General features: G+C 47.5%; 1 protein-coding gene across 2 annotated transcripts in view; it reads right to left on the bottom strand.

Annotated features, from left to right (window-relative positions):
* agps (alkylglycerone phosphate synthase) overlaps positions 1-25,704 on the bottom strand; it is a 38,924-nt gene extending 13,220 nt beyond the window's left edge. The window contains exons 1-12 of one of the 2 annotated variants that reach the window (XM_036974478.1): positions 25,443-25,704; positions 18,437-18,526; positions 15,189-15,279; positions 14,975-15,095; positions 14,658-14,735; positions 13,553-13,624; positions 13,215-13,294; positions 11,875-11,955; positions 10,519-10,644; positions 10,095-10,203; positions 3,579-3,706; positions 2,911-2,962 (exon numbers count right to left, since the gene is read on the bottom strand). In XM_036974478.1, coding sequence (XP_036830373.1) covers positions 2,911-2,962; positions 3,579-3,706; positions 10,095-10,203; positions 10,519-10,644; positions 11,875-11,955; positions 13,215-13,294; positions 13,553-13,624; positions 14,658-14,735; positions 14,975-15,095; positions 15,189-15,279; positions 18,437-18,526; positions 25,443-25,648 — 1,234 coding nt within the window. In that variant the 5' untranslated portion in view covers positions 25,649-25,704. The remainder of the gene's footprint in view (positions 1-2,910; positions 2,963-3,578; positions 3,707-10,094; positions 10,204-10,518; positions 10,645-11,874; positions 11,956-13,214; positions 13,295-13,552; positions 13,625-14,657; positions 14,736-14,974; positions 15,096-15,188; positions 15,280-18,436; positions 18,527-25,442) is intronic. The other variant, XM_036974477.1, reaches the window with a different exon arrangement.
* Positions 25,705-26,548: the final 844 nt, after the last annotated feature.

Here is a 26,548-nt window from a genome sequence, read left to right as displayed (position 1 = left end):
CTCAGCCCACCCATCTCCTGCCTGTTTCCTCCAGGACTAACATGGCAACCGAGTCACATTTATTTAGGTGTGGAAACAAAAGGAGGAAAATAAATGGTAACATTTGAATAACTTTACAAGTGCCTGCGACAGGGACAATAAATCAGTGGGTTTCCTGAGGGGAAGTGGGCTTGACACGGCCATATCCGTCTTCCTCAGCCACCGCACGTTTTGATTTATTCGTGATCGGACACACAAAGCGCCTGTGGACAAGCTAAAGTGAGGGTCTTGGAGCCGATGGGATGGTTATCAATCACAGTGGGGTAGAGTCCTGGGTGACTCTGTGGAGACTGAACACTTCATTTCTTTCCCCTCCGTCTCACAGTCTCTTCATCACTTAGTGTTCCAATTGTTTCCATTCCAAATTTGATTGTGGGTCTTTAGGTCTCCCGCAGCCATCACGCTCATTAATTAAATACTCAACGACCAGAGAGGAGAGGGATTGTACATACAGTGTGTCATTTCCCCCCCAGTCTGCCTTTTGTTCGTTTGCATTTAATGCATGTCAACGGCTAACATACCACTTGCCATTTCATCATACTAGCGTATTGAGATAAGTGGCCCCTATATTTTATATATTTTTACTTTGTACAATTCGGAAATGAGCAGGCCCATTGAATACATCAGATCCCTTCACTCAGCAGCCAGGGGAATTAAAAGGGAAGGCAACCCAGCAAACAAAAACTGGTTCTGTGAACATTCCCAGAACATTCATTAGATTGCCCCCAACACGTTCTAATAACACCAAAACTGTACAGGTGTGCTGATGATTATACAGTGTTTGTATGAAACAACATTTGCCTGACGTTGCAAGAACATTCACAGAACACATTCTGTTACATTACCTGGAAACCTAATACAAAAACCTCAGGGGAACGTTCTGTGGTGGTTGTTAGACGTTGTGCACAACATTTTAGTGGATGCTAGAACATTCCAAGAATATCTAATTTAAAACATTAAAATACATTTGTATTTTTTTTAAATGATTATTATTTTTAAACCCAAAAACATTTGAATGTTATCATGCTAATGCTAGATAAAATCCTAACTAGAACTTAATGAGAATGTCCGCTAATATCCTGGGAATGTTCCCGGTTCGCTGGGAAGGCACTAATAAGTCCAAGAAGGTATCCTATCAGTCCAGACTGAGGTTCAGTTATTAGTGAGAAACCTGGTCGCTTCATCTTGCCTGCTTAATGCTAAGAAGTGCTCACTCGGTGAAAAGTGGGAATATATAAGGGAGACTAATGAGATCCCAGGAGACTGAAGAACTTTACAAAGATGTCGGGCACCAACGCCTGATACATTCCCCCAGACCTCAAGAAAAATATTGTAAAACTTCAATATAACAACTGCTTAATTGTTGCCAAGGTCATTTTTCATTGGGCTTCAGTCCACGAGTCGTGTGTGTGTGTGTGTGTGTAGCTAGATACTCTGTTGAAATAACGCTACATTTAACTTAATGCAATGCAGCAGACAGGCACAAAGCATACATGAAGAAACGTTGCCAATGCTGCATTCTTTCCTCTAATGGATTACAGTTGGGGGGGGGGGGGGGGGAGGGGCAGCCTCACACAAAACCAGGCCAAATGGCAATTAAAAAGAACATCAGATTCAAGGAATTAGACCATTTTCAAAATACAATGATTTAGCAGAAAGACATGGCATAGACTCAGGCTGGGAATTGCCGGGCACCTCGCGATATGATATTATCACGATACTTAGGTGCCGATACGATATATATTGTGATTCTACATGCATTGCGATTCGATACTGTGATTTGATTGAGATTCCATGTTCCAAACATATTCCTCACCATATGTCTGCTCCAGTGGGACAGAGAGAGACATGAGAAAACTAGTTTTGATCAGTCAGAAATAAAAGTGCTGAAAACAAACCGTCTCCCTATTTAAAATGAAGATGGAGAAAAGGCTATGAAGGAGTTTTGGTGCAGGTACAGCCAACTAGCGCAACAATAATATTGCGTTATAGTCAAAACGATGCAATATATCATGAAAAATAATATCCCGATATGGATATCGACCCCCCCCCCCCCCATCACTAGAAGGTACTAGCATGTTCCTCAGATTCCAGCCTTGTCTGAGAAAGGCTACAGAGGGGGGTGAACTGTGGAGGGAACTAGAGGGAATTACTTAGAAATGGAAACCAGGTCAGCCACACAGCACAGGCCGCGTGTGGAGCCAGAGAGCACGTCGGGCACCAACGCCTGATACATTCCCCCAGACCTCAAGAAAAATATACTTCACTTTGAGCTCCTGTGTTAAACAAAGACACACAGAGTGTACAAAACATTATGAGGTCTTTCCATGACAGACTGACCAGGTGAACTCCATGATCGCTTATTGATGCCACTTGTTAAATCCACTTCAATCAGTGTAGATGAATTGGAGGACAGAGGTTAAAAGAAGGAATTGTTAAGCCTCGAGACGTGGATTGTGTATGTGTGTCATTCAGAGGGTGAATGGGCAAGACAAAAAAAGATTGAAGTGCCTTTGAACTGGGTATGGTAGTAGGTGCCAGGCACACCGGTTTGTGTCAAGAACTGCAACGCTGCTGGGTTTTTCTACGCTCAACCGTTTCCTGTGGTTATCGAGAATGGTCCACTACCCAAAGGACGCCCGTCCAACTTAACACAACGGTGGGAAGCATTGGGGTCAACATGGGACCAGCATCCCTGTGGAACACTTTCGACACCTTGTAGAGTCCATGCCCTGACAAATTGAGGCTGTTCTGAGGGTAAAAGTGGGGTGGGGGTGCAACTCAATATTAGGAAGGTGTTCTAATGTTTTATACACACAATGTAGATTCCTTTGCAGAGATGAAAGGGCAGGGTTTTGAATGATGACTTACCAAACTGAAACTGTTCGTTATCCATGAGCCGGATGGATGCAGGTGCACACCTCTTGGGGGGGGGGGGGGGGGGGGGGGGGAAGGTATAATTTAGGAGCACGTTTCATTTTATTTTGAGAACATTTCCCCATCCCACACTTTATTCTAGTAATTTCCCTAGTGAAAGTTGAACCTGCATTACGTTTCGGAATTTAGAGGAAAAACCTTTCAAATGACATTTGTCACACAATAATACACAACCTGTAGACATGAGCAGACATTCCTGGTCGTGTGTGGATCCCCGTCCATGAAAAGCCACGGCTCAGTGGTCGATACCTTAAAGTGTGCGCTATACTAGTGTACCGACTCAACTCAGTTCTGTTACGAACGGAGCTGCACTAATCATATGCTTGTAGTCATCGATAATGGTTGCATCAGCACTGCCCAGTAAGAGTGAAAAGAGGTAGCTTATTCGTTATTATGGTCTTCATTATCATTCAAATTAATTCCTTCCCAGAATTGGAGATCTGCCCATCATTAACTGACCCCTTTGTTTGTACACTACAGTATTGCATTGATCTGCACTGTTCAATACCTGCATAGTTTAGCTACTGTTCTCATTGTTATATAATGTGGCCTATAGGTTACATTGTACAAACACTCAACACAAGATGGTAATTGGTCTTTACCTGCTTGGCTACCTCTCGTAAGCAGGCCACTCCCGCCTCAAAGTTTGGGAAGACCACCGAGCCGTACTTCTGGTACTCGGGGATTGGCCGGATCTTCATCGTTACCTCGGTAACCACACCAAGAGTTCCTAGGGGAAAACACAAGGGAACACACAATAGAAACCGAGCTTCTCACACAATAACGATTTCGAAACAATAGCCTGACATTGGTTGGGGTTAGGTTTGATTGATAATTGAAGCGGTAATGCCTGACTTAACCAACTGGGTTGGTGACGACCAGTAGTGTAGTGGAGGGTAACCACATGTAAAACTCCGTTTCCGCACCTTAAAAAAAATTGTGCAAGCGTTCATCCACCTGGTTTCTTTACCACCACATCACTGGTGGTGACCTGTGTGTCACCTTTCACCTCTTGTGATCTGGTTTCATGCTGCTCACAGGAGACCAATGAGATTTATCGAGGAAATAAAACAGGTCCATATCAAAGGAAGGCCAACGCCAGGCGCCCATTACATGTCGCCCAGGGTTCCCAGCTAACCTCTGACCCCACAAAGTATCCACTGTGTCTGTAGCTTTTACGTGTCATGTTCCACGTAGAATTTTCTCTGCCGCAAGAATGTCTATGTCCAAAATGGACCCCTATTCCCTTTATAGAGCACTATTTCTTATCAGAGCCCATAGGGCTCTGGTAAAAAGTAGTGCACTATTGAAGGAAGAGGGTGCCATTTGGGATGCACTAGTCCCTTAAGGAAGGTTCTCTATCAAAACAGACAACGCCATTTCCCGTGTTTCCGAAAAACTAACAAAGAGGTTGTAGAAAAGGATGACAATTTGAATGCAGATGCATGTTATTGACATGGACGGACTCCCAAATGGCAAACTATGAACAACTAATGAAACTAACTACGCAGTAAACACACCAATAAAGGAATCCTGTTTTGCTTTGCTCGGTTTACAAATCCCATGGAGAGTATAGATGCAGTAACTGGCTCTATAAAACCTGAACGGTGGAAAGGATTGTAAACAAAGACTTTATCTTAATCACCGTAAATAGTGATAACCTCAGAGAGTCACCCGTTAATAATTCTGCGGGAGGAAATCAAAATGTGATTTTTCATTTAGTATATTGTTGTTAATTACTATTTCCATATAAAAAGAACAGATGTCTTGATAATGGCTAAATGAGTGTTTATGAACGTTGGCTAATTTGAGAAAATAGCCACAATAATTACATACTGTCAGGTCAAGTTGAACCATACATTGTCTTGGTCTATTATTGGCTCTGAATTCACACGTTTCCTCAAAATAAAATCATCAATAACATTTTTTGAAATCTCAAAAATACAGAACCTTTTCCTTCAGATGAATCTGTAATTCTGTAAATGTGTACTTGACTGATGTAATGCGCATTAGTATTGTCCCATTGAGATGACATGTAGTCTGTACAGCCAGATCCATTAGGGGCTGTCCTGTGCATTCCAGGGCCGTTAATGAGCCCTTTAATGTGACACTACATGCCACATGCTGCTCTCTAGTGGCCCAACCGAGAACGTGACTCCATCATCACCCCTCGGCACATACCCTGGGCTTCCTCTCAGGGGCATCGTCACACCCACACTCTGGTGGAGGTAGAAGACGGAGCAAGAGACGGAGAGAGAGCGGGAGACAGCGAGCGAGAGAGAGCGGGAGACAGCGAGCGAGAGACGAGGGAGGGAGCGAGCTCGACGGAGGGAGGGAGCGAGCGAGCGAGCTCGACGGAGGGAGGGAGCGAGCGAGCGAGCTCGACGGAGGGAGGGAGCGAGCGAGCTCGACGGAGGGAGGGAGCGAGCGAGCGAGCTCGACGGAGGGAGGGAGCGAGCGAGCTCGACGGAGGGAGGGAGCGAGCGAGCTCGACGGAGGGAGGGAGCGAGCTCGACGGAGGGAGGGAGCGAGCGAGCTCGACGGAGTGAGGGAGCGAGGGAGCGAGCGAGCTCGACGGAGCGAGCGCGACGGAGGGGGGGAGCGAGCGCGACGGAGGGGGGGAGCGAGCGCGACGGAGGGGGGGAGCGAGCGCGACGGAGGGGGGGAGCGAGCGCGACGGAGGGGGGGAGCGAGACGGACGGAGGGAGGGAGCGAGACCGGAGGGAGACAGACGGACGGACGGAGGGAGACAGACGGACGGAGTGAGACAGACGGACGGACGGAGTGAGACAGACGGACGGACGGAGTGAGACAGACGGACGGACGGAGTGAGACAGACGGACGGACGGAGTGAGACAGACGGACGGACGGAGTGAGACAGACGGACGGACGGAGTGAGACAGACGGACGGACGGAGTGAGACAGACGGACGGACGGACGGAGTGAGACAGACGGACGGACGGAGTGAGACAGACGGACGGAGACGGACAGACGGACGGAGACGGACGGACGGAGGGAGACGGACGGACGGAGGGAGACGGACGGACGGAGGGAGACGGACGGACGGAGGGAGACGGACGGACGGAGGGAGACGGACGGACGGAGGGAGACGGACGGACGGAGGGAGACGGACGGAGGGAGACGGACGGAGGGAGACAGACGGACGGAGGGAGACAGACGGACGGAGGGAGACAGACGGACGGAGGGAGACAGACGGACGGACGGAGGGAGACAGACGGACGGACGGAGGGAGACAGACGGACGGACGGAGGGAGACAGACGGACGGACGGACGGAGACAGACGGACGGACGGAGGGAGACAGACGGACGGACGGAGGGAGACAGACGGACGGACGGAGGGAGACGGACGGACGGAGGGAGACGGACGGACGGACGGAGACGGACGGACGGAGGGAGACGGACGGACGGAGGGAGACAGACGGACGGAGGGAGACGGACGGACGGAGGGAGACGGACGGACGGAGGGAGACAGACGGACGGAGGGAGACAGACGGACGGAGGGAGACAGACGGACGGAGGGAGACAGACGGACGGAGGGAGACAGACGGACGGAGGGAGACAGACGGACGGAGGGAGACAGACGGACGGAGGGAGACAGACGGACGGAGGGAGACAGACGGACGGAGGGAGACAGACGGACGGAGGGAGACAGACGGACGGAGGGAGACAGACGGACGGAGGGAGACAGACGGACGGAGGGAGACAGACGGACGGAGGGAGACAGACGGACGGAGGGAGACAGACGGACGGAGGGAGACAGACGGACGGAGGGAGACAGACGGACGGAGGGAGACAGACGGACGGAGGGAGACAGACGGACGGAGGGAGACAGACGGACGGAGGGAGACAGACGGACGGAGGGAGACAGACGGACGGAGGGAGACAGACGGACGGACGGAGACAGACGGACGGACGGACGGGAGACAGACGGACGGACGGACGGAGACAGACGGACGGACGGAGGGAGACAGACGGACGGACGGAGGGAGACAGACAGACGGACGGAGGGAGACAGACGGACGGAGGGAGACAGACGGACGGAGGGAGGGAGACAGACGGACGGAGGGAGACAGACGGACGGAGGGAGACAGACGGACGGAGGGAGACAGACGGACGGACGGAGACGGACGGAGGGAGACGGACGGAGGGAGACGGACGGAGGGAGACGGACGGAGGGAGACGGACGGAGGGAGGGAGACAGACGGACGGACGGAGACGGACGGAGGGAGTCGGACGGAGGGAGACGGACGGAGGGAGACGGACGGAGGGAGACGGACGGAGGGAGACGGACGGAGGGAGACGGACGGAGGGAGACGGACGGAGGGAGACGGACGGACGGAGGGAGACGGACGGAGGGAGACGGACGGAGGGAGACGGACGGAGGGAGACGGACGGAGGGAGACGGACGGAGGGAGACGGACGGACGGAGGGAGACGGACGGAGTGAGGCGGACGGACGGAGGGAGACGGACGGAGTGAGGCGGACGGACGGAGGGAGACGGACGGACGGAGACGGACGGACGGACGGAGACGGACGGAGGGAGGGAGGGAGACGGACGGAGGGAGACGGACGGACGGAGACGGACGGACGGAGACGGACGGACGGACGGAGGGAGACGGACGGAGGGAGACGGACGGAGGGAGACGGACGGAGGGAGACGGACGGAGGGAGACGGACGGAGGGAGACGGACGGAGGGAGACGGACGGAGGGAGACGGACGGACGGATGGAGGGAGACGGACGGACGGAGGGAGGGCGCGAGACGGACGGAGGGAGGGCGCGAGACGGACGGAGGGAGGGCGCGAGACGGACGGAGGGAGGGCGCGAGACGGACGGAGGGAGGGCGCGAGACGGACGGAGGGAGGGCGCGAGACGGACGGAGGGAGGGCGCGAGACGGACGGAGGGAGGGCGCGAGACGGACGGAGGGAGGGCGCGAGACGGACGGAGGGAGGGCGCGAGACGGACGGAGGGAGGGCGCGAGACGGACGGAGGGAGGGCGCGAGACGGACGGAGGGAGGGCGCGAGACGGACGGAGGGAGGGCGCGAGACGGACGGAGGGAGGGCGCGAGACGGACGGAGACAGGGCGCGAGACGGACGGAGACAGACAGACAGACGGAGACAGACAGACAGACAGACAGACGGAGGGAGACAGACAGACAGAGACGGAGGGAGACAGACAGACAGACGGAGGGAGACAGACAGACGGAGGGAGACAGACAGACGGAGGGAGACAGACAGACGGAGGGAGACAGACAGACGGAGGGAGGGAGACAGACAGACGGAGGGACAGACAGACGGAGGGACAGACAGACGGAGGGACAGACAGACGGAGGGACAGACAGACGGAGGGACAGACAGACGGAGGGACAGACAGACGGAGGGACAGACGGAGGGAGACAGACAGACGGAGGGACAGACGGACGGAGAGCGCGCGAGTGAGAGAGAGAGAGCGAGAGAGAGCGAGAGAGCGAGAGAGAGCGAGAGAGCGAGAGAGCGAGAGAGAGAGCGAGAGCGCGAGGAGGCTGGGTAGGACCAGCAGAAAGCGCTCAGCAAGGTCAACTAACACTGACTCCAGAGGAGGAGACTGTATCGCATGCGAGTGGGACAGCAGGAGCCAGTTTTACTGCAATCCTCTTTATAAACATGCCCTATCTAACCTTGCTATAACCAGGGTTGTTTAGAGGAGATGTCCCTTCCAACCGAGGAGTCAGCACCATGCAGTATTTCCTACGTTCTGTTATCCCACAGTGAGGGAAAAAAAGTACTTCCTGTCAAAAGCAGCAGTGAACAAGCCTGATGTGGGAGATGCCATGCAGCTGAAACCTGAGGCCACTCGTTAGGAGTCAAAGGAGGCAGTTTCACATCACATTAATTCCACACAACATGAGATTAGTGCTGGTCTGCTTCACACACCTGCATAACGTTGGCAATGGCTTAGAAACAGAAACCTGATTATTATTGATTATTCCAATCAATCCCTTTTTACGCTGCTTAGAGAAGGACAGAGGGAAATAGTTTGGTATTCAGGCCGCTTCAAGGTCAGGGAGATTAGCGAGAGGCGAGATACTGTGTGCGGAATGAGAAGAGGAAGAGGGTTCTTAGTCATTTTTAATGAAATGGACGCCTGGCCACTTAACACGCAGAGCAGTGTTTGGGTTCCAGTGCTAGGGGCTCTGTTGTGTGGCCAGGTGTCAGCGTGTGGGATGCGTGTGCAAGGGGAGATATTGTAATGAGACCAAGCAGAAAATGACCTCTCTCAGCTCCAGCAGCAGAGCAGGCCGCCCAGCCAGGAGCCCACACAGTGTCTGAGACTGGGGACATGGTGGTCCCGTCTCCTCTCCTACCTAACAGGGGCTGGCTTCACAGTAGGCAGCAGAATAAAAAAAATAAATGGCCTAAAAACTCGAGCCTAATACCATTTAGACGAGGAACAACTAGTTTGGCACATCTGAGCCAACCCATCCTCCCCTTTCAACAATTCCGATAGTCTTTATTTCAAACTCTGTGTCCCTGAATTGAAGGTAATTTAAAAAGAGATGATTGGACTAAATTAAATCCATGTTGTTAGGCTTTCATTCGCAGATGTGCGTTAAGTATCCCAAAAAACCATTCTAATGAGTACAAATGGAGATGTCTGCCCAGCCCCAGTGTGTAGTCAGTGAGCAGCTTGCAGTGCTTTGTTGGGCGTGTGTACCCACAGCTGTTGAACACTGCAGTGCCAGGAGTCCCTGCACCTCCTCTTTATGTGTGTGTGTGTGTGTGTGTGTGTGTGTGTGTGTGGGGGGGGGGGGGGGTCTGGCATATGGCACTATTCTCACTTGGCTCTCTCACAAGGACAGGGGGGCAGAAGGGGTGGGGGCGTGGGCAGGCATGAAGCACAGAGGCCCCGAAACCAATAGCCCTCTCTCATGGCTAGATCTCTTCTCCCACTCTGGTTCAGGTTAACCTGAGCCGTTACGTGAGAAGTACCGCGTTACAACAACACCCCCATCAGATTACACCCTCATCACATAACACACACATGTGAACTCATGCAGATAGGGCAAACTTTTATCATGTTGCAGTCATGCGCCACAAGAGGAGAGGTAAGTCTTACCTTCTGAGCCCAGGATGAAGTGGTGGATGTCTGGCCCAGTGGACATGCGTGGCCCCTGGCAGCTCTTCTCTATCACCCCTCGAGGGGTCACCACCTTTATGTGGATCACCTGCACACAGGACGAACAAGATGGCAGCTCAAGTCACTACATTTGACTTTAATAGCCGCAGAAAGGAGCTACCTGGGCTGCTGAGGTCATATTCAAGGCTACATTCTGTCAACCATTGACAGATCTTAACCAAAGCAAGCAGGCTTCTTCCCAGGAAAAACAAATAGAATGGTTCCCATAGCGATGGTTTTGATGGCCCGTGCCAGCAACTTCACGTGCAAGTCGCTAATTAGTGCCTTTCACTTTAAAACCTGTTGCCTGTTCAGTCTCCTAGTAGGATCAGAGCTCGTCAGAGAGAAGAGGGCGGGCACATACCAGGTCCTCGATGTTGCCGTATACGTTCTTCTTCATGCCCGATGCCCTCGTGGCCACCCAGCCTCCTAGGGAACTGAACTCCATGGAGTCGGGCTCATGCCCCGTGCAGTAGCCGCTCTCGTTGAGCTGCGGAGGACACACACAACAGAGAAGTACACTCATTCGTGCTCATAGGAGCACATACTGTAGGTGGTTAAAATAACTCAACCACTAAAACCACAAGAATTTGGTATGAAACCAAAACGGCATGAGACAAACAAAACTCCTCTTCCATTGTTGGATTCAAATCGTGGGATCGTTATGGGGCTTTTGTGATCAAAATTCTTGGCTTGATGACATCACACATTTTTTTTACAACGGTCTAAAATAAACCGACCAAAATAAAGGTGGAGGAGATAGTTTTGGATGGTGGGGTGTCCCCTGGTCTGACAAGGCTCTACGCTGACCTTGATCCAAAAAAAAAAGGAGAACGCGTGCACACACAAAGCCATTTAGGAGCACAATGAAAGATATTTGAGGTAATAAAGCTGTCGAGTGCTGGGCCCCTGCGGCAGGCAGGCATGGCCCTGGTCTGCTCTAATGGCTCCTCTCTTCCGGGTGACGTGAGGAGAGTCAGGCCGTGTTTTATGGCACTGCTCTCCCCGACAGGCAGCTTTCAATACTGAGCCATCTGCTCAGTCAAAATGGCCTCTCTCTATATGCAAAAGTGGCGCCTGTTTGAGATGCAGCACACGCATTCCTCCACATCAAACACTGGCTCCTTCTCCATTTTTTTCCTGAATTAGCTTCATGGTGCCATCTGCTCATCGCCCGAGCCTCTACACTCCACTGCTCCGCTGTGTAACATAGTTACCCCTTCTACTCCCATTCAGACCTGCCGAGCATGGTCTCTCTGTACTCCCAGTAAACAACTAACCCAGGGTGAAGAGGCATGGTCTCTCTGTACTCCCAGTAAACAACTAACCCAGGGTGAAGAGGCATGGTCTCTCTGTACTCCCAGTAAACAACTAACCCAGGGTGAAGAGGCATGGTCTCTCTGTACTCCCAGTAAACAACTAACCCAGGGTGAAGAGGCATGGTCTCTCTGTACTCCCAGTAAACAACTAACCCAGGGTGAAGAGGCATGGTCTCTCTGTACTCCCAGTAAACAACTAACCCAGGGTGAAGAGGCATGGCTTCTCTGTACTCCCAGTAAACAACTAACCCAGGGTGAAGAGGCATGGCTTCCTACAGGTGAAAGGATGGGAGTTGATTTCGTGGCCATCTTACCATCTTAATGACATGAGCCTTTCATGGGAAATGATTGGGTATGAAATGGTTTAGAAACTTGAGCTCTGACGAAGGCAAACCACTTACTAATCTCTCCAGATCCTGACCGATGATGCCAGCTTCAACGTGGGCGACTAAATTCTTCTCGTCGATCCACAAAATGCGGTTCTGCAGATGCAAAGACAAAAACTCAGGAGGTCAGAAAATGTCACTGCTTTGTTCGCTTATCCCACTAGAACAAACAAAACAAGCTCTTGGTTCGATGCCTTATGAGTTGAGCCCAAATGAAAAGCAGGCTCTGTATCCGATACATCTGCTACAGGTTAGAGAGGATTTTTTATTCAAATGCAGTTGCATTGACAGCAAATATTCATGGCTGTCCTCCAAAGTCTGCCTTCACCCACTGAATCACTTCCTTAAAATACATTCCAGTTGTCTTACTTCTAAATGCCCAAACAGGTCAGCGTGCAGCATTTTGTAACGACTGTGAGAAGAAAACAGATTCTGTGGTGACCACAACATCTACCAATGAGAAAGGCAATAGGGGAGAGGGGGGGGGGGGGGGGGGGGGGGGTTATTTCAGTAGCGATTCCCAACAGCAAGGTGAAGCACACATGTGGAAGGCATGACTAGAGGACTAGGCCATGGGGAGGACACAGCATCAGTCAGATAGATTCCAAAAGGTTAAACTCCTTTTAAAAACATTCAGTCCAGCATATCCCCCTCTCGTTTCAGCCTCTCCAGGAACCCCCTGACCCAGCTTGAGCTCCCCTCCCAGAGCCATCAATCATTCTCCAGAGGTAGTAAAAGTGTCTGCTGCTGTCATACACAGCCTTTCATGTGCCTCCCTCAGACACGCTACCCCCCGTGACCCTTGACCCAGCGCACTGGTCACGAGCATTTACGTCACCCCCTCAGTGGCTGCTGGACTAGCGCTGTCCAGACTGCCAATATATCACCTGGGCAGAGAGTTGTCCAACAGCGCCGTGGGTACAGTACTGCTATTAAATGCTGTTTCCTATTGGGTATCCTTCACTAACAGTCATTTCTCTGAGGATAGCTTGGCAAATTATTGCCACAGGATTCTCCCAAAGTTCAATAATGAGAGTGAGTCTCGGCTGGAAGTCTGAATGAGCTTTGGTGTGGATATAGGAGCATCCTCTGCTGACCGCTACCTTTCCTGTCTGCACACCTACAGTTAGTTCTAGAGTCCAACATTCACAGCAGTAGGAGCTTCTAACATCCAAAAGAAAGAAACCCTGGCTAACTGTCCCTACTAAAATATATATTGTCAGCTGATCGTACTATGCAAGACATTATACTGTCATATAAAAAGAGGAAAAGTGTAAGTTGTGTTGAGACAAAATGCTGAGCAGAGCAGATTGCTGTATGGGACGCATGTCTGTGTGCAGCTCTGATTCCCCCACCATCTGTGAAGTATCCAGAGAGACGATGCAGCGAGTCTCCTCCGGGGGGCACTCTAGAGCACTGGTCACACTGGTCCCTCCTGGAGGAAGACAAGAGAGGGGTTAGGGCCTGCAGTTCTCCCGGACCAGGTCGCATGACCAGGAGAGTACTACTAGGACCCGGAGCAGACTTTTTCCCTGTTCAGGTCATATGGTGAAGGCATGGCATAACAGTTATCATTATCAATCTGCTCGTAAATCAGTTATTACATTTCGGAGATTTTTAAATTTTTTAAAAGCAGATATTATTAGAATGAATTGTACTATAGAGTTTACAAAACATTTTTAAAAAGACTCACCGCCGTACGGTATCAAACAAACATTGTGCTTGCATGCCAGCTCCACAATTTTCACCACGTCGCTGTGGCAGTCTGCGGAGGCAAAGAACACCGCAACAATTTTGGGATGGACATTTTATCCCATGTCATTATATAACACACAGCCATAAATTAGTGTTAGGGGCGAGAACAAGAGTACTCATGTGGCAAAGGGACTAAGAAATGCCACATAAACCATCAGCCTCCGGAAAACAAACAATCACATAAGCCCTGGGCTATTAGAGCAGAGAGACAGGGATAGGCAGGGGGGGCTTCCGGGGAAAGATGTCTCTGATTTGGCTGGGGGCCATTCCTGAGATGGAGCCAGAGAGCATGAAGCCGGGGTCTCTGGGGTGGGGTGTGGGGGATCAATGCGGACAAGGTGCTCTGGCCAATCCCACGTCCATTCACACTGGTCCCCTGGCTGAGCGACTGAGGGTGAGGAGACACGAGCAGAAAAAATCCACCTACATGGATCAGCTTCACTGGGCTCAAGCCCTCCCTCGCTAGGCCAATGAGAAATGTCTCCGTTCCGACACACTCTGCCGTCCAATTAAACAAAGGGCTTCGGTGTGAGAATAAGAGTTCACAAGACTAACAACGTTCCACTTAAATATACAACCATACTAAAGTAACTACACTGGCATTCATGTTTTACATCACTGCGACTAGAGGGAGTGCAATTTTGTGTGGATTTGGAGAGTTTAAAATTCAGGGGATGTTCCAATTTGGATGCTGCTACAGGAGCTTTGTGATTTGCTGGCCATTTGGGAGCCGGCTAATCAAGTTCCAGCCATAAGTCAACACTCATTTACATTATAAAATAGTGCCGGCCATACCTGCAGTGAACCAATCTCAGTGGCGTAATTCATGGGGGTACTGTGCTGGGCCCGGCTGTGGTGTATTGGATATCAAACGCCCTCCCCCTGATGCTTCTTATTAAGCCTCCGCTCATACATATTAATATCCCTACGCCTCTGCAGAGATTAACCCTTTAATTCACCTAAGCCAGGATGGAAAGAAGCAATGTGGGAGGGAAAAAAACAAAACAAGGACCATTTTCAATAGTAGTGTCGCAAAAACTCACTTGGCCACACCACCATGTCCGGAACCCGCTCAAATTTCTTCCCTTCTCTGAGAGCAAAGATTTCATGTAAGCAATGACCTGTTAACATAAGAGAGAGAAAAATGTGATATACTTAGTATACTACGAAAAAGAGCAATTATGGTTGTATGATCAGTATAATTAGTGTGATATTGACAGCTTCCTCTGATTCAGGCTGCTTATGTCCTACGTAAAAACAAAAAGGTGACGTCCTGATCACAACATTCAGTGTCTGTGTGAGACCCCTCCAGACTACGCCCATCGCCCTGGAGGACCACAGCCTTCCCAGCATGCCTCACCGTGGGCACGGAACACCCTGTCCTCGGCCTCATGGGAGAAGGGGATGCCCGTGGCCTTCAGGTCCTCAACGAACGCCTCGTTCAGACTGGCCGGTGGAACAGCGCTGGCATTCAGGGCGGGCTGGGACAAAGACATGGGAGGAGGAGCCATTAACGGACTGGTCATTGGAATTCAATTCAACAGGTGACGAGGGTTGAAAACAACGTCACTCACTGTCGCGGGGCTTTTATGGTTCACACTGGCGCCAAAGGTGTTTTCAAACCAGTCCTGCAAACTGGGCAGGACCATCCCACTTAGCCTATACCTGCAATGAACAGAAACACACAGGTTTAGAAGAAAGGAACGTTACCCCACAATTGACCTCTGACCCAATCTGTAAACATAATCCCTCAGGACCTAGGTGTTATGCTGGGAACTGGTGAAATATACACAGAAAACCCTGTCCGACTGTCATTGATGTGACGTCAGTGTGTAGTGGTCGGAGCTGAATGAAGTTATTAGGCGAGACCAATGACAGCGCTGTCCGTGCCGTCCCAGTCACGCCAGCCGCTGTGTACTTGAACCGCTGGCACAGCAGAGGCCAGCACATCAGGGGACTGTAGTCTGCCTTTGTCCAGCAGACCATGAAACACACTCCTTAATGAAAAAGCCTCTGTCACAGAGGAGAATTCTCTCAGGAGGAGAGGAGAAATCTCTGACTTTCATTCCTTCCACCCAGCCACGCATATGTAGCACCCAGAAATAATTCAACAGAGAAGGCACAGAATGGAAAGAGGTGGTTGATACAATTTAGAATAACAGAGGAACCATTTCCTGCACAGCATCCTGTATAATTCCCCCCCCCCCCCCTTACCCAAACACAGCTTAACATACAGCACAGCAGAGTACAGCATGCAGTCTACAAGACCCCTATGATTTGAGTCTGACAGGCAAGGCTTTGTTCTTCAAACTATACATCACAAGTACAAACCAATAAGGCCCATCTCTGCCTTTATAATGCGATAGATAAAAAGGTGTAAAACAACTGCCAAAGAAAAGAGCGATCCATTCTGCTGCCGGTGTTCACTGAACACATCCTCAGTCACTAGAGGCAGAGTGGAGATAAAAGGCTTCTCTACATCCACTGAGATTCAAAGTAATCATTTCCGACAGCACTCAGCATATTTCTTCAAAAGTTATATTGCACACATTCAACCATGAGAACTGTTGGCAGACACAGAACTAAAAAAAACAGTTAGCCTATCTATGGTCAATGGGAAGAAGTACAAACATTCCATTCAAGGCAATGATCCGAGTTTCCAACAGGGATTTTCAAATCACCGATAATCACACTAATTGACCTCTTATGTCTGGGACTGAATTGAGGCAAGATATGCAGGATACAGATACCAGCCACTAGATGGCACTAGCACCCCACTCTAAATTAGGATCTCGAGGAGGATTCCACTAGATAGCACAGCCACAATATCCAACTTGTCTATATCGTAAAAATTCATGACCACACAAATGTGCTTTTGGGTCTTAATTTAAGGTTAGGCATAAGGTTAGCAGTGTGGTTATTGTTAGGGTTAAAAATCACATTTTCAAAAGAGAAATTGTAGAAATAGGCTGGGTTTATGACTTTGTGGCTGTGGTAACTAGTGACGACCAAAGGAGGGGAAGGTTTTACAGTTGAAGTCGGGAAGTTTACATACACCTTAGTCAAATGCATTTAAACTCAGTTTCACAATTTCTGATATTTAATCCTAGTACAAATTCCCTGTCTTAGGCCAGTTAGGATCACCACTTTATTTTAAGAATGTGAAATGTCAGAATAATAGTAGAGAGAATGATTAATTTCAGCTTTTATTTCTTTCATCACATTCCCAGTGGGTCAGAAGTTTACACACTCAATTAGTATTTGGGGGAATTGCCTTTAAATTGTTTAACTTGGGTCAAACATTTTGGGTAGCTTTCCACAAGCTTCCCACAATAAGTTGGGTGAACTTTGGCCCATTCCTCCCGGCAGAACTGGTGTAACGGAGTCAGGTTTGTAGGCCTCCTTGCTCGCACACGCTTTTTCAGTTCTGCCCACAAATTTTCTATGGGATTGAGGTCAGGGCTTTGTGATGGCCACTCCAATACCTTGACTTTGTTGTCCTTAAGCCATTTTGCCACAACTTTGGAAGTATGCTTGGGGTCATTGTCCATTTGGAAGACCCATTTGCGACCAAGCTTTAACTTCCTGACTGATGTCTTGAGATGTTGCTTCAATATATCCACATAATTTTCCATCCTCATGAAGCTATCCATTTTGTGAAGTGCACCAGTCCCTCCTGCAGCAAAGCACCCCCACAACATGATGCTGCCACCCCCGTGCTTCACGGTTGGGATGGTGTTCTTCGGCTTGCAAGCCTCCCCCTTTTTGCTCCAAACATAACGATGGTCATTATGGCAAAACAGTTATATTTTTGTTTCATCAGACCAGAGGACATTTCTCCAAAATGTATGATCTTTGTCCCCATGTGCAGTTGCAAACCGTAGTCTGGCTTTTTATGGCAGTTTTGGAGCAGTGGCTTCTTCCTTGCTGAGTGGCCTTTCAGGTTAAGTCGATATAGGACTCGTTTTACTGTGGATATAGATACTTTCGTTCCTGTTTCCGCCAGCATCTTCACAAGGTACTTTGCTGTTGTTCTGGGATTGACTTGCACTTTTCGCACCAAAGTACATTAATCTCTAAGAGACAGAATGAGTCTCCTTCCTGAGCAGTATGACGGCTGTGTGGTCCCATGGTGTTTATACTTGCGTACTATTGTTTGTACAGATGAACGTGGTACCTTCAGGCATTTGGAAATTGATCCCAAGGATGAACCAGACTTGTGGAGGTCTACAATTGTTTTTCTGAGGTATTGGCTGATTTCTTTTGATTTTCCCATGATGTCAAGCAAAGATGCACTGAGTTTGAAGGTAGCCCTTGATATACATCCACAGGTACACTTCCAATTGACTCAATGATGTCAATTAGCCTATCTGAAGCTTCTAAAGCCATGACATCATTTTCTGGAATTTTCCAAGCTGTTTAAAAAGGCACAGTCAACTTAGTGTATGTAAACTTCTGACCCACTGGAATTGTGATACAGTGAAATAATCTGTCTGTAAACAATTGTTGGGAAAATTACTTTTGTCATGCAAAGTAGATGTCCTAACCGACTTGCCAAAACTATAGTTTGTTAACAATACATTTGTGGAGTGGTTGAAAAAACAGTTTTAATGACTCCATCCTAAATGTATGTAAACGTACGACTTCAACTGTATGTAGTGGAGTGGAGAGTGCAATCCAGATTGAGAATGTGTTCAATCCAGATTGAGAATTCCATCACTGAATAATGGATACATTCATATTTACAGATCATAATACATATCATGTTCTTCATGAGAATAAAAAAAAATTGGTTGCAAATGTTGGGGACAGTATACTATACCTTTTGCCTGTGAATTCTGCTTGACCCTTCTTATTGAATAGGAATTTGGAGTCACTGTACCCCCAGCCATTCCACTTCATAATCTCCTGCCTTGGGAAACAAACAGTTGAAGTCAGTTTCATTGTTATTGTAGCAGCAGCTAATACTGTACTAATGCTGTCTGAGGTCAAAGGAGGACACAGGACAACAATCTCAAGGCAGGAAGACAATACACGGAAGCACTTTTAGAAGGCCTTGCACCTCATGAAAACGTCAGACTGTCCATACGTGACATCCTGTTGCAAACAGTAGTAGTTGAAAAAGTGGTTTATTTGACATCAATCTGTTGCAATGGGGAAATGTCCCAGTTCCCTCATTTTGCTATCAGTTATTCAATGGGCTTTCCACATGGCTATCAGTAACCATATTTGCAGTATGGGAGGCTGCAGTCGCACCTAGGCGTAACCCCTGACAGATGACCTTCCCATGTGTACTGCACACAGCCAACCACAGGCAGTGTTTCCCCCTAGGATTTGTTAGATCAGCAGCGGTGGCAGAGTCAGCGGTGGCAGAGTCAGCGGTGGGTGGGCGACGGCCACAATTTAGCAGCAGTGGTGCGCCACTACTAAATGCATATAGGGGTAACAGTGAAAAGCTGGTGGCAAAGTAACTTTGGGGAAGAAAACCTATTCATCTCAAACACTATCATCAACAGCAATCAGACAGGGTGTGGCTTAGATCTCAGGTCGTTAAGTACATGATGACACTCCACGGAGAAGCATCATGATGCATATCATAGAAGGGCATTACCAAAGGTATGTCCAACAACCGGATATTCTCCTAAAATGATTTTCCAAGGAAGGAACATCGTCGTCTTAGGCCTAATGATAATCATGGAAGAGGACACAAGAAACAGGGTTGAGCACCGGGGAATTGTATCTCAATATCTACTACATAATTGAGCTCTGACAGTTCCGTAATGTGCTTCTTCGTCGGTGTTAAATCACTATGCTCATCCTAAGGGAATCCTTTTCAGAAATCACTGAGTTATAATACGACATGATTCAAGATTTCCCCAGCAGACAGATGAAATAGGCCCACAACTCCTAGAAGGGACCCATGAATCACGTTGGTACACGTGATGGGATGCTAACGTAGTGGAGTAAAACCATGATGAATGCCTGCCAAAACAGCCAGGCAGTGTAAATTATGAGGAGCCTGAGAAATGAGAGACAGACATACTCTCCATGCCAGTCTGTGTGATCTCCTGTCATCACACTGGACGATGACACAACTCCACGCATCAACAAGCAGCCGAATACGGCTGTCCAGAGGTTAATGAATTTATTGTGCAATTAAATGGAAGCAACAGTGGTCTGGTCTCTGTCCCTTAGCTAACATTAATCCTAAGAGAGCTGGGGGAATCTTTTGAAAGTACTGTAATAAATATTACACACAGCATAAGAAAATGCTGATCACCAGAAACATTAGGCTAGTTCAACACCTTATGAAATTGGTAGCCTCATTTTGTGTCTGCACTCAAGTTATTCCAACAGAAAGAGACAAAAGGTCTGACTGTTATTGAAAGGACTGGCCTTAAAAACGCCTTTTGAAACAACGTGCCCAAAAGGTATAGGTTGAAAGTCAACTCCAGAATGACATTCCAGCAGTAGAAAAACCAGTAGCCCAGCTTTGAAGTGTACAACATTCCTACACTCCAGTGAAAAGTGGGTCGTTCCACCTCAAAAAGCACAGGAAAGAAGAAGAATGACACCCAACATCTCAAATTGCATTCCTGCAACATTGTTTTGTTGAAAAACTTTTTGAACTCAATTACGCTAATTGATTGCTCCCAAATTGGCGATTTCAATTTATAGGATTCATATAAAATTCTATAAATATAGTAACCAATATCCAGTTTGGACCAAACCTCTTCTTAACAATGATTAAGACGTGAAATCAAAAGACACCCACGGAACACACAAACCAAGCCCACCCCAACGGCCAGTATACAGTATCAGTTCTCTATGTCTGACAAGTACTATGAAGCTACAGCTAGGAGCATTGTTTCTTTACACCATGTAATGGATTCTCAGTGAATTTGGTGATGGTTATTTAGCCATGTTCTGAATTTCTTTATTTAAGTTGTTTGGTTGATATTACCAGGTTATGACCACAAGGTGGTGCTGTTTCTGCTATTTGTTAAATTCTCAGTTTCGTTAATTTAATAAAATATTTTCATATGTTAAAAAAAATACAAAAATAAAGTAACAATAAAATAACAATAATGAGGCAATATTAGAAGCAGATAATGAGCTTTTTGGACCTAGACTTGGCACTCTGGTACCGCTTGCCGTGCAGTAGCAGAGAGAACAGTGACTTGGGTGACTGGAGTCTAACACTTTTTTGGGCCCTCCTCTGACACCGCCTAGTATATAGGTCCTGAATGGCAGGAAGCTTGGCCCAAGTGATGTACTGGGCTGTACGCACTACCCTCTGTAGCGCCTTACGGTCGGATGCCGAGCAGTTGCCATACCAGACGGTGATGCAACTGGGCAGGATGCTCTCGACGGTGCAGCTGTAGAACTTTTTAAAGATCTGGGGACCCATGCCAAATCTTCTCAGTCTCCTGAGGGGGAAAAGGCGTTGTTGTGCCCTTTTCACGACTTTCTTGGTGTGTTTGGACCATGAGTTTGTTGGTGATGTGGACACCAATGAACTTGAAACTCTCAACCAGCTCCACTACAGCCCTGTTGATGTGAATGGGAGCGTGTTCAGCCCTCCTTTTCCTGTCATCCATGATCACCTTTGTCTTGCTCACGTTGAGGGAGAGGTTGTTATCCTGGCACCACACTGCCAGGTCTCTGACCTCCTCCCTATAGGTGGTTTAATCGCCGTCGGTGATTATACCTACCACTGTTGTATCATCAGCAAACTTGATAATGGTGTTGGAGCCATGCTTGGCCACGCAGTCGTGGGTGAACAGGAAGTACAGGAGGGGACTAAGCACACACCCCTGAGGGGCCCCCGTGTTGAGGATCAGTGTGGCAGATGTATTGTTGCCTACGCTTACCACCTGGGGGCGGCCCATGATCCAGTAGCAGAGGGAGGTGTTTAGTCCCAGGGTCTTTAATTTAGTGATGAGCTTTGTGGGCACTATGGTGTTGAACGCTGAGCTGTAGTGAATGAACAGCATTCTCACATAGGTGTTCCTTTTGTCCAGGTGGGAAAGGACAATGTGGATTGCGATTGTACCATCTGTGGATCTGTTGGGGCGGTATGTGAATTGGAGTGGGTCTACGGTTTCCGGGATGATAGTGTTGTGAGCCATGACCAGACTTTCAAAGCACTTCATGGCTACTGACGTGGGTGCTATGGGGCAGTAGTCATTTAGGCAGGTTACCTTTGTTTTCTTGTCACAGGGACTATGGTGGTCTGCTTGAAACATGTAGGTATTACAAACCCGATTCGGGAGAGGTTGAAAATTATACTTGCCAGTTGGTCCGAGTATACGTCCTGGTAATCCATCTGGCCCTGCGGCTTTGTGAATGATGACCTGTTCAAAGGTCTTGCTCACATCGGCTATGGAGAGCATGATCACTGAGCAGCTCACAGCTGGGTTTCTCTTTGTAGTATGTAATAGTTTGCAAGCCCTGCCACATCAGACGAGCGCCAGAGCCGGTGTAGTAGGATTCAACCTTAGTCCTGTATTGACACTTTGCCTGTTTGATGGTTCGTCTGAGGGCATAGCGGTATTTCTTATAAGTGTCCGGGTTAGTGTCCCGCTCCTTGAAAGTGGCAGCTCTAGACTTTAGCTTGGTGTGGATGTCACCAGTAATCCATGGTTTCTAGTTGGGATATCTACGTACAGTCACTGTGGGGACGATGTCATCAATGCACTTATTGATGAAGCAGGTGACTGAGGTGGTATACTCCTCAATGCCATTTGTATGAATCCCGGAACCTATTCCAGTCTGTGCTAGCAAAACAGTCCTGTAGCGTAGCATCTACGTAATTTGACCACTTCTATATTGAACGAGTCAGTTGTACTTCCTGCTTGTAATCAGGAGGTGAGAGTTATCAAGATTTTCCAAATGGAGGGCGAAGGAGAGCTTTCTACACGTCTCTGTGTGTGGAGCAAAGGTAGTCTAGAATGTTTTTCCCTCTGATTGTGCGTGACATTCTGGTAGAAATTAGGAAAAACGGATTTAAATTTGCCTGAATTAAATTCCCTGGCCACTAGGAGCGTCACTTCTAGATTAGTATTTTCTTGTTTACTTACGGCCTTATACAGCTTGTTGAGTGCGGTCTTAGTGCCAGCGTCGGTTTGTAGTGGTAAATAGACGGCTACAAAAAAATATAGATGAGATCTCTATAGGTAGATAGTGTGGTCTGCAGCTTATCATGAGCTACTCTACCTCAGGCAAGCAATAGCTCGAGACTACCTTAATATTAGACATCACGCACCAGCTATTATTGACAAATAAACACACCCCCACCCTTCGTCTTACCGGATGTAGCTGTTCTGTCGATGCACAGAAAACCCAGCCAACTGTATATAATCCGTGTCATTGGCAGGATTGTCTCGAACCGAGCTCATCCAGTTTATTCTCCAGTGATTGCACATTGGCTAATAGAATGGATGGTAGAGGCGGGTTACCCACTTGCCAACGAATTCAAACAAGGCACCTTGATCTCCTTTTCTTTATGTGAATGATGGGGATTTGGGCCTTGTCTGGGAGCAACATTATATCCTTTGAGTCAGACTCATTAAAAAAAAAAGTATTTGTCCAGTTCAAGGTAAGTAACCGCTGTGCTGATAGAAGCTCTTTTCGGTCATAAGAGAGAGTAGTATCAACATTATGTACAAAATAAGTTAAACAAAGCGGAAAAAAACACAAAATAGAACAATTGGTTAGGAGCCTGTAAAACGGCATACATCCCCTACCACGCCATTCCTACGATATGGCCGTATACGGCTATATTTATTGCATATTGTCTGAATACTATAAATTAAAAAAGGGCCATCTAGCTTAAATTTACCAGAGGTCAAATTTTATTTCAACATAATAATGTTACAGGAATGCTTATGTTTCTAACTGCAGATGTAACGGATGTGAAACGGCTAGCTTAGTTAGCGGTGCACGCTAAATAACGTTTCAATCGGTGACGTCACTTGCTCTGAGACCTTGAAGTAGTGGGTCCCCTTGCTCTGCAAGGGCCGCGGCTTTTGTGGAGCGATGGGTAACGATGCGTCGTGGGTGACTGTAGTTGATGTGTGCAGAGGGTCCCTTGTTCGCGCCCGGGTATGGGCGAGGGGACGGTCTAAAGTTATACTGTTACACAGAAACCATTTCAAAACAATCTGAGATGGTGGGTGTCATTGCTTGCTGAAATGACATGGAACAACCCAAGTGCAATTCCAGAAAATGTAGGCAAATTCAGAGGTTACATTTATGTGTACTGATAATAATGCAAGTGGTCCACAAAATGATTTCTAATTTGGATAATGGTGGAAGGGGGGCACTCAAATGAGGGAAATAGGCATAGCTTATGTCTTATTTATTGTCATAGCTCAAACAATAGTGTCTATGAACCAGCACTAAAATGACCATCCATTAGGTAATAGAGAGAGATTCCACCAAAAAATGTAAAATGCAACATGCAACAATTTCAAAGATTTGACTGAGTTACAGTTCATATAAGGAAATCAGTTAATTTAAATAAATTCATTAGGCCCTAATCTATGGATTTCACATGACTGGGAAGGGGTGCAGCCACAGGACCACCCACTATGGAGTCAGGTCCAGCCAATCAGAATTCGTTTTTTTCCATCAAAAGGGCTTTATTACAGACATAAATACTCCTCAGCACCCTTGGCAAATGAGAAATGCTCACTAACAAATGTGTTCAAAGAATTTGAGAGAAATAAGGTTTTGTGCATATGGAACATTTCTGAGATGTTTTATTTCAGCTCATGAAAAATGGGACCAATACTTTACATGTTAAGTTTATATTTTTGTTCTGTATAAATATGAAAGTGTCCTCTAGTCATCCTTGTCGCTTAAACATATCTGACACTAGATGTCACTACAGCACGATTGTGAAAGCTGAACAGCCCACTCGCCTCAAAAGGAATTGAGAGTCAGACCACCACAGGTCTTGGCCAATCAGATCCAAGTTTTAGGCAGAAAGTTTTACTGGTGAACTTTATCCCATTCTGACTTCTGTCAATTGTGTTGACTGGGGGAGGGTGTCCCACACCTAAATCCCAACTAAATCTGTAAAAACAACCTCTAGATAAAAATAGATTATAAGACTACATATACAACTTTCACCATCATAATGACCACTTGTTTTCTGCTCAAGAATGTAGCGTCTAATTCTGGTCATGTCTGTCAAACAGAGCTGAGATTTCCCTAGTTGATCAGAATAGTGTCCGTATCAAAACAATGCCAGTAGCCTATTAAGCTATAGTTAATAATATAGATGTGAAATTGAATAGGCTACCTTGAAATAGTTTGAAATGTTGGCAAGCTGATCTTGTAGTTTTACATAAACTCCAGCTGCCCACTGTCACTGCGAGTGGCTAGCGGTGCTCACATAACGTTGGCAAGTTATGACAAAATGGTACAGGAAATGATGTAGGATTGACCTCAACTCAATATCAAACATTCCTATAACACATTCTAAGCAGCCTACAACAACAACAATTAAAGAGTTGGATAGAATACAGTCCCGCCGCACCCACTTCTTCGATGAATGAACACTTTGTTTGAGGACCATTAACGTTGGCGCACATAGAACTGGCTAATTTCCTTAGTTAAATGAAATCGGAAATGTATGAATAATCATATGCCGAGGAGGTCCTCTCCGTTTGTAAAAGACACCAATACTGTGTTTTAATAACAAGGAAATGCATGACAGCTGTTTCATACTGTATGACAATCACTTTTAGCTACCAGCTAGCATTTCAGCGTAGCCATCCTCCATCCACTGCTATCGCATCACCACCGCCAAGTCCTACCTCTTTCTCGGCACCGTCCCTTTATTCGCTTCAGCTTTGCATTCAGTTGCGATAGTTCCCGAGTCGTCGTCCTTATGTTTCTGTAAATGCCCGGCAATTATCCTCAATCTTTGCTGTGCAATTCGTTGGCTCTCGGAGCTGTTGCTGTCTGACGCCATGCTGCTTCCGTGTTTGTGCAGGGAGAGGCAGCTGTCAGAGGTCAGCATAGGGATAGAATGTGTGTGTTCGAGCGGTAAGCCTAACGAAGACGACGGTAGAGTGACGTCGGGGGAGGGGCATCTGTAACAGCCACAAGTCTGACACTTTAATGGTTTTGCAACAGCAAGGCTCAGATCGACATGACAGCGTCAACATAGCTGCTAGTGTTTATAATAGTTTGTCTGTTGTCTAAACTTTTCTATATCCCCATATCACACACTCACAACTGGAAAAATGTGTGTACAATTCATTGGTTAGAGTGGTGTCTCAAATATCACTTTTCATTTGTATCCCCTGTAGCTTTAGAATTGCACAAAGTTGGTTGCTGTTTCAGTCAGGTATTTGGCCACGTTTACTTGGGTCAAACAAAACACCCAAATGATTGGTAGACAAATAGTGCCTCCCACAATGCAGGTGATAGCTGCATAGTGCAGATGGAAAGAAGCAACTGCAGCGACCATAAGGCGATTTCCTCGAAACTGCATGACCTTTGATCACATGATTTTTGTAAAGTTCATGCTGTTACTGTAACCAATGGAATTGCTACTTATAAAGCTACAGTCACTGTTGTGCAGAATAATCTGTTTGTATTGGAATAATAAATTGCAACCCCTCCCAGGTTGTAATTTATTACTCCATGGTAAGTATTGTAGCATATACCTACAATCAAAATATGTTAAAAATAATCATGTTGATCTGGACTGTCAGTTGAATTCATAGTCTGGTATGAATTTGACTGTAGTTACATTTCCCCCAGCCCCATCAGCCTTACAAACAAAGTTGCAGGGTCAGACTGTTGCTGGATACAGAAATTACAGAGTGAGCCTTTAATTAATGGAAAATGTATGCCTTTCTCTTTAACAGATTTGACTTTATAGTTTACCACAGAATCCAGGGGTGTATTCATT

Source organism: Oncorhynchus mykiss, chromosome 3 (assembly GCF_013265735.2).
Source record: "Oncorhynchus mykiss isolate Arlee chromosome 3, USDA_OmykA_1.1, whole genome shotgun sequence".
Classification (NCBI taxonomy): Eukaryota; Metazoa; Chordata; class Actinopteri; order Salmoniformes; family Salmonidae; genus Oncorhynchus; species Oncorhynchus mykiss.
Note: the sequence above shows the minus strand (reverse complement) of the source record. Positions and strands in the feature narration are given on the sequence as shown.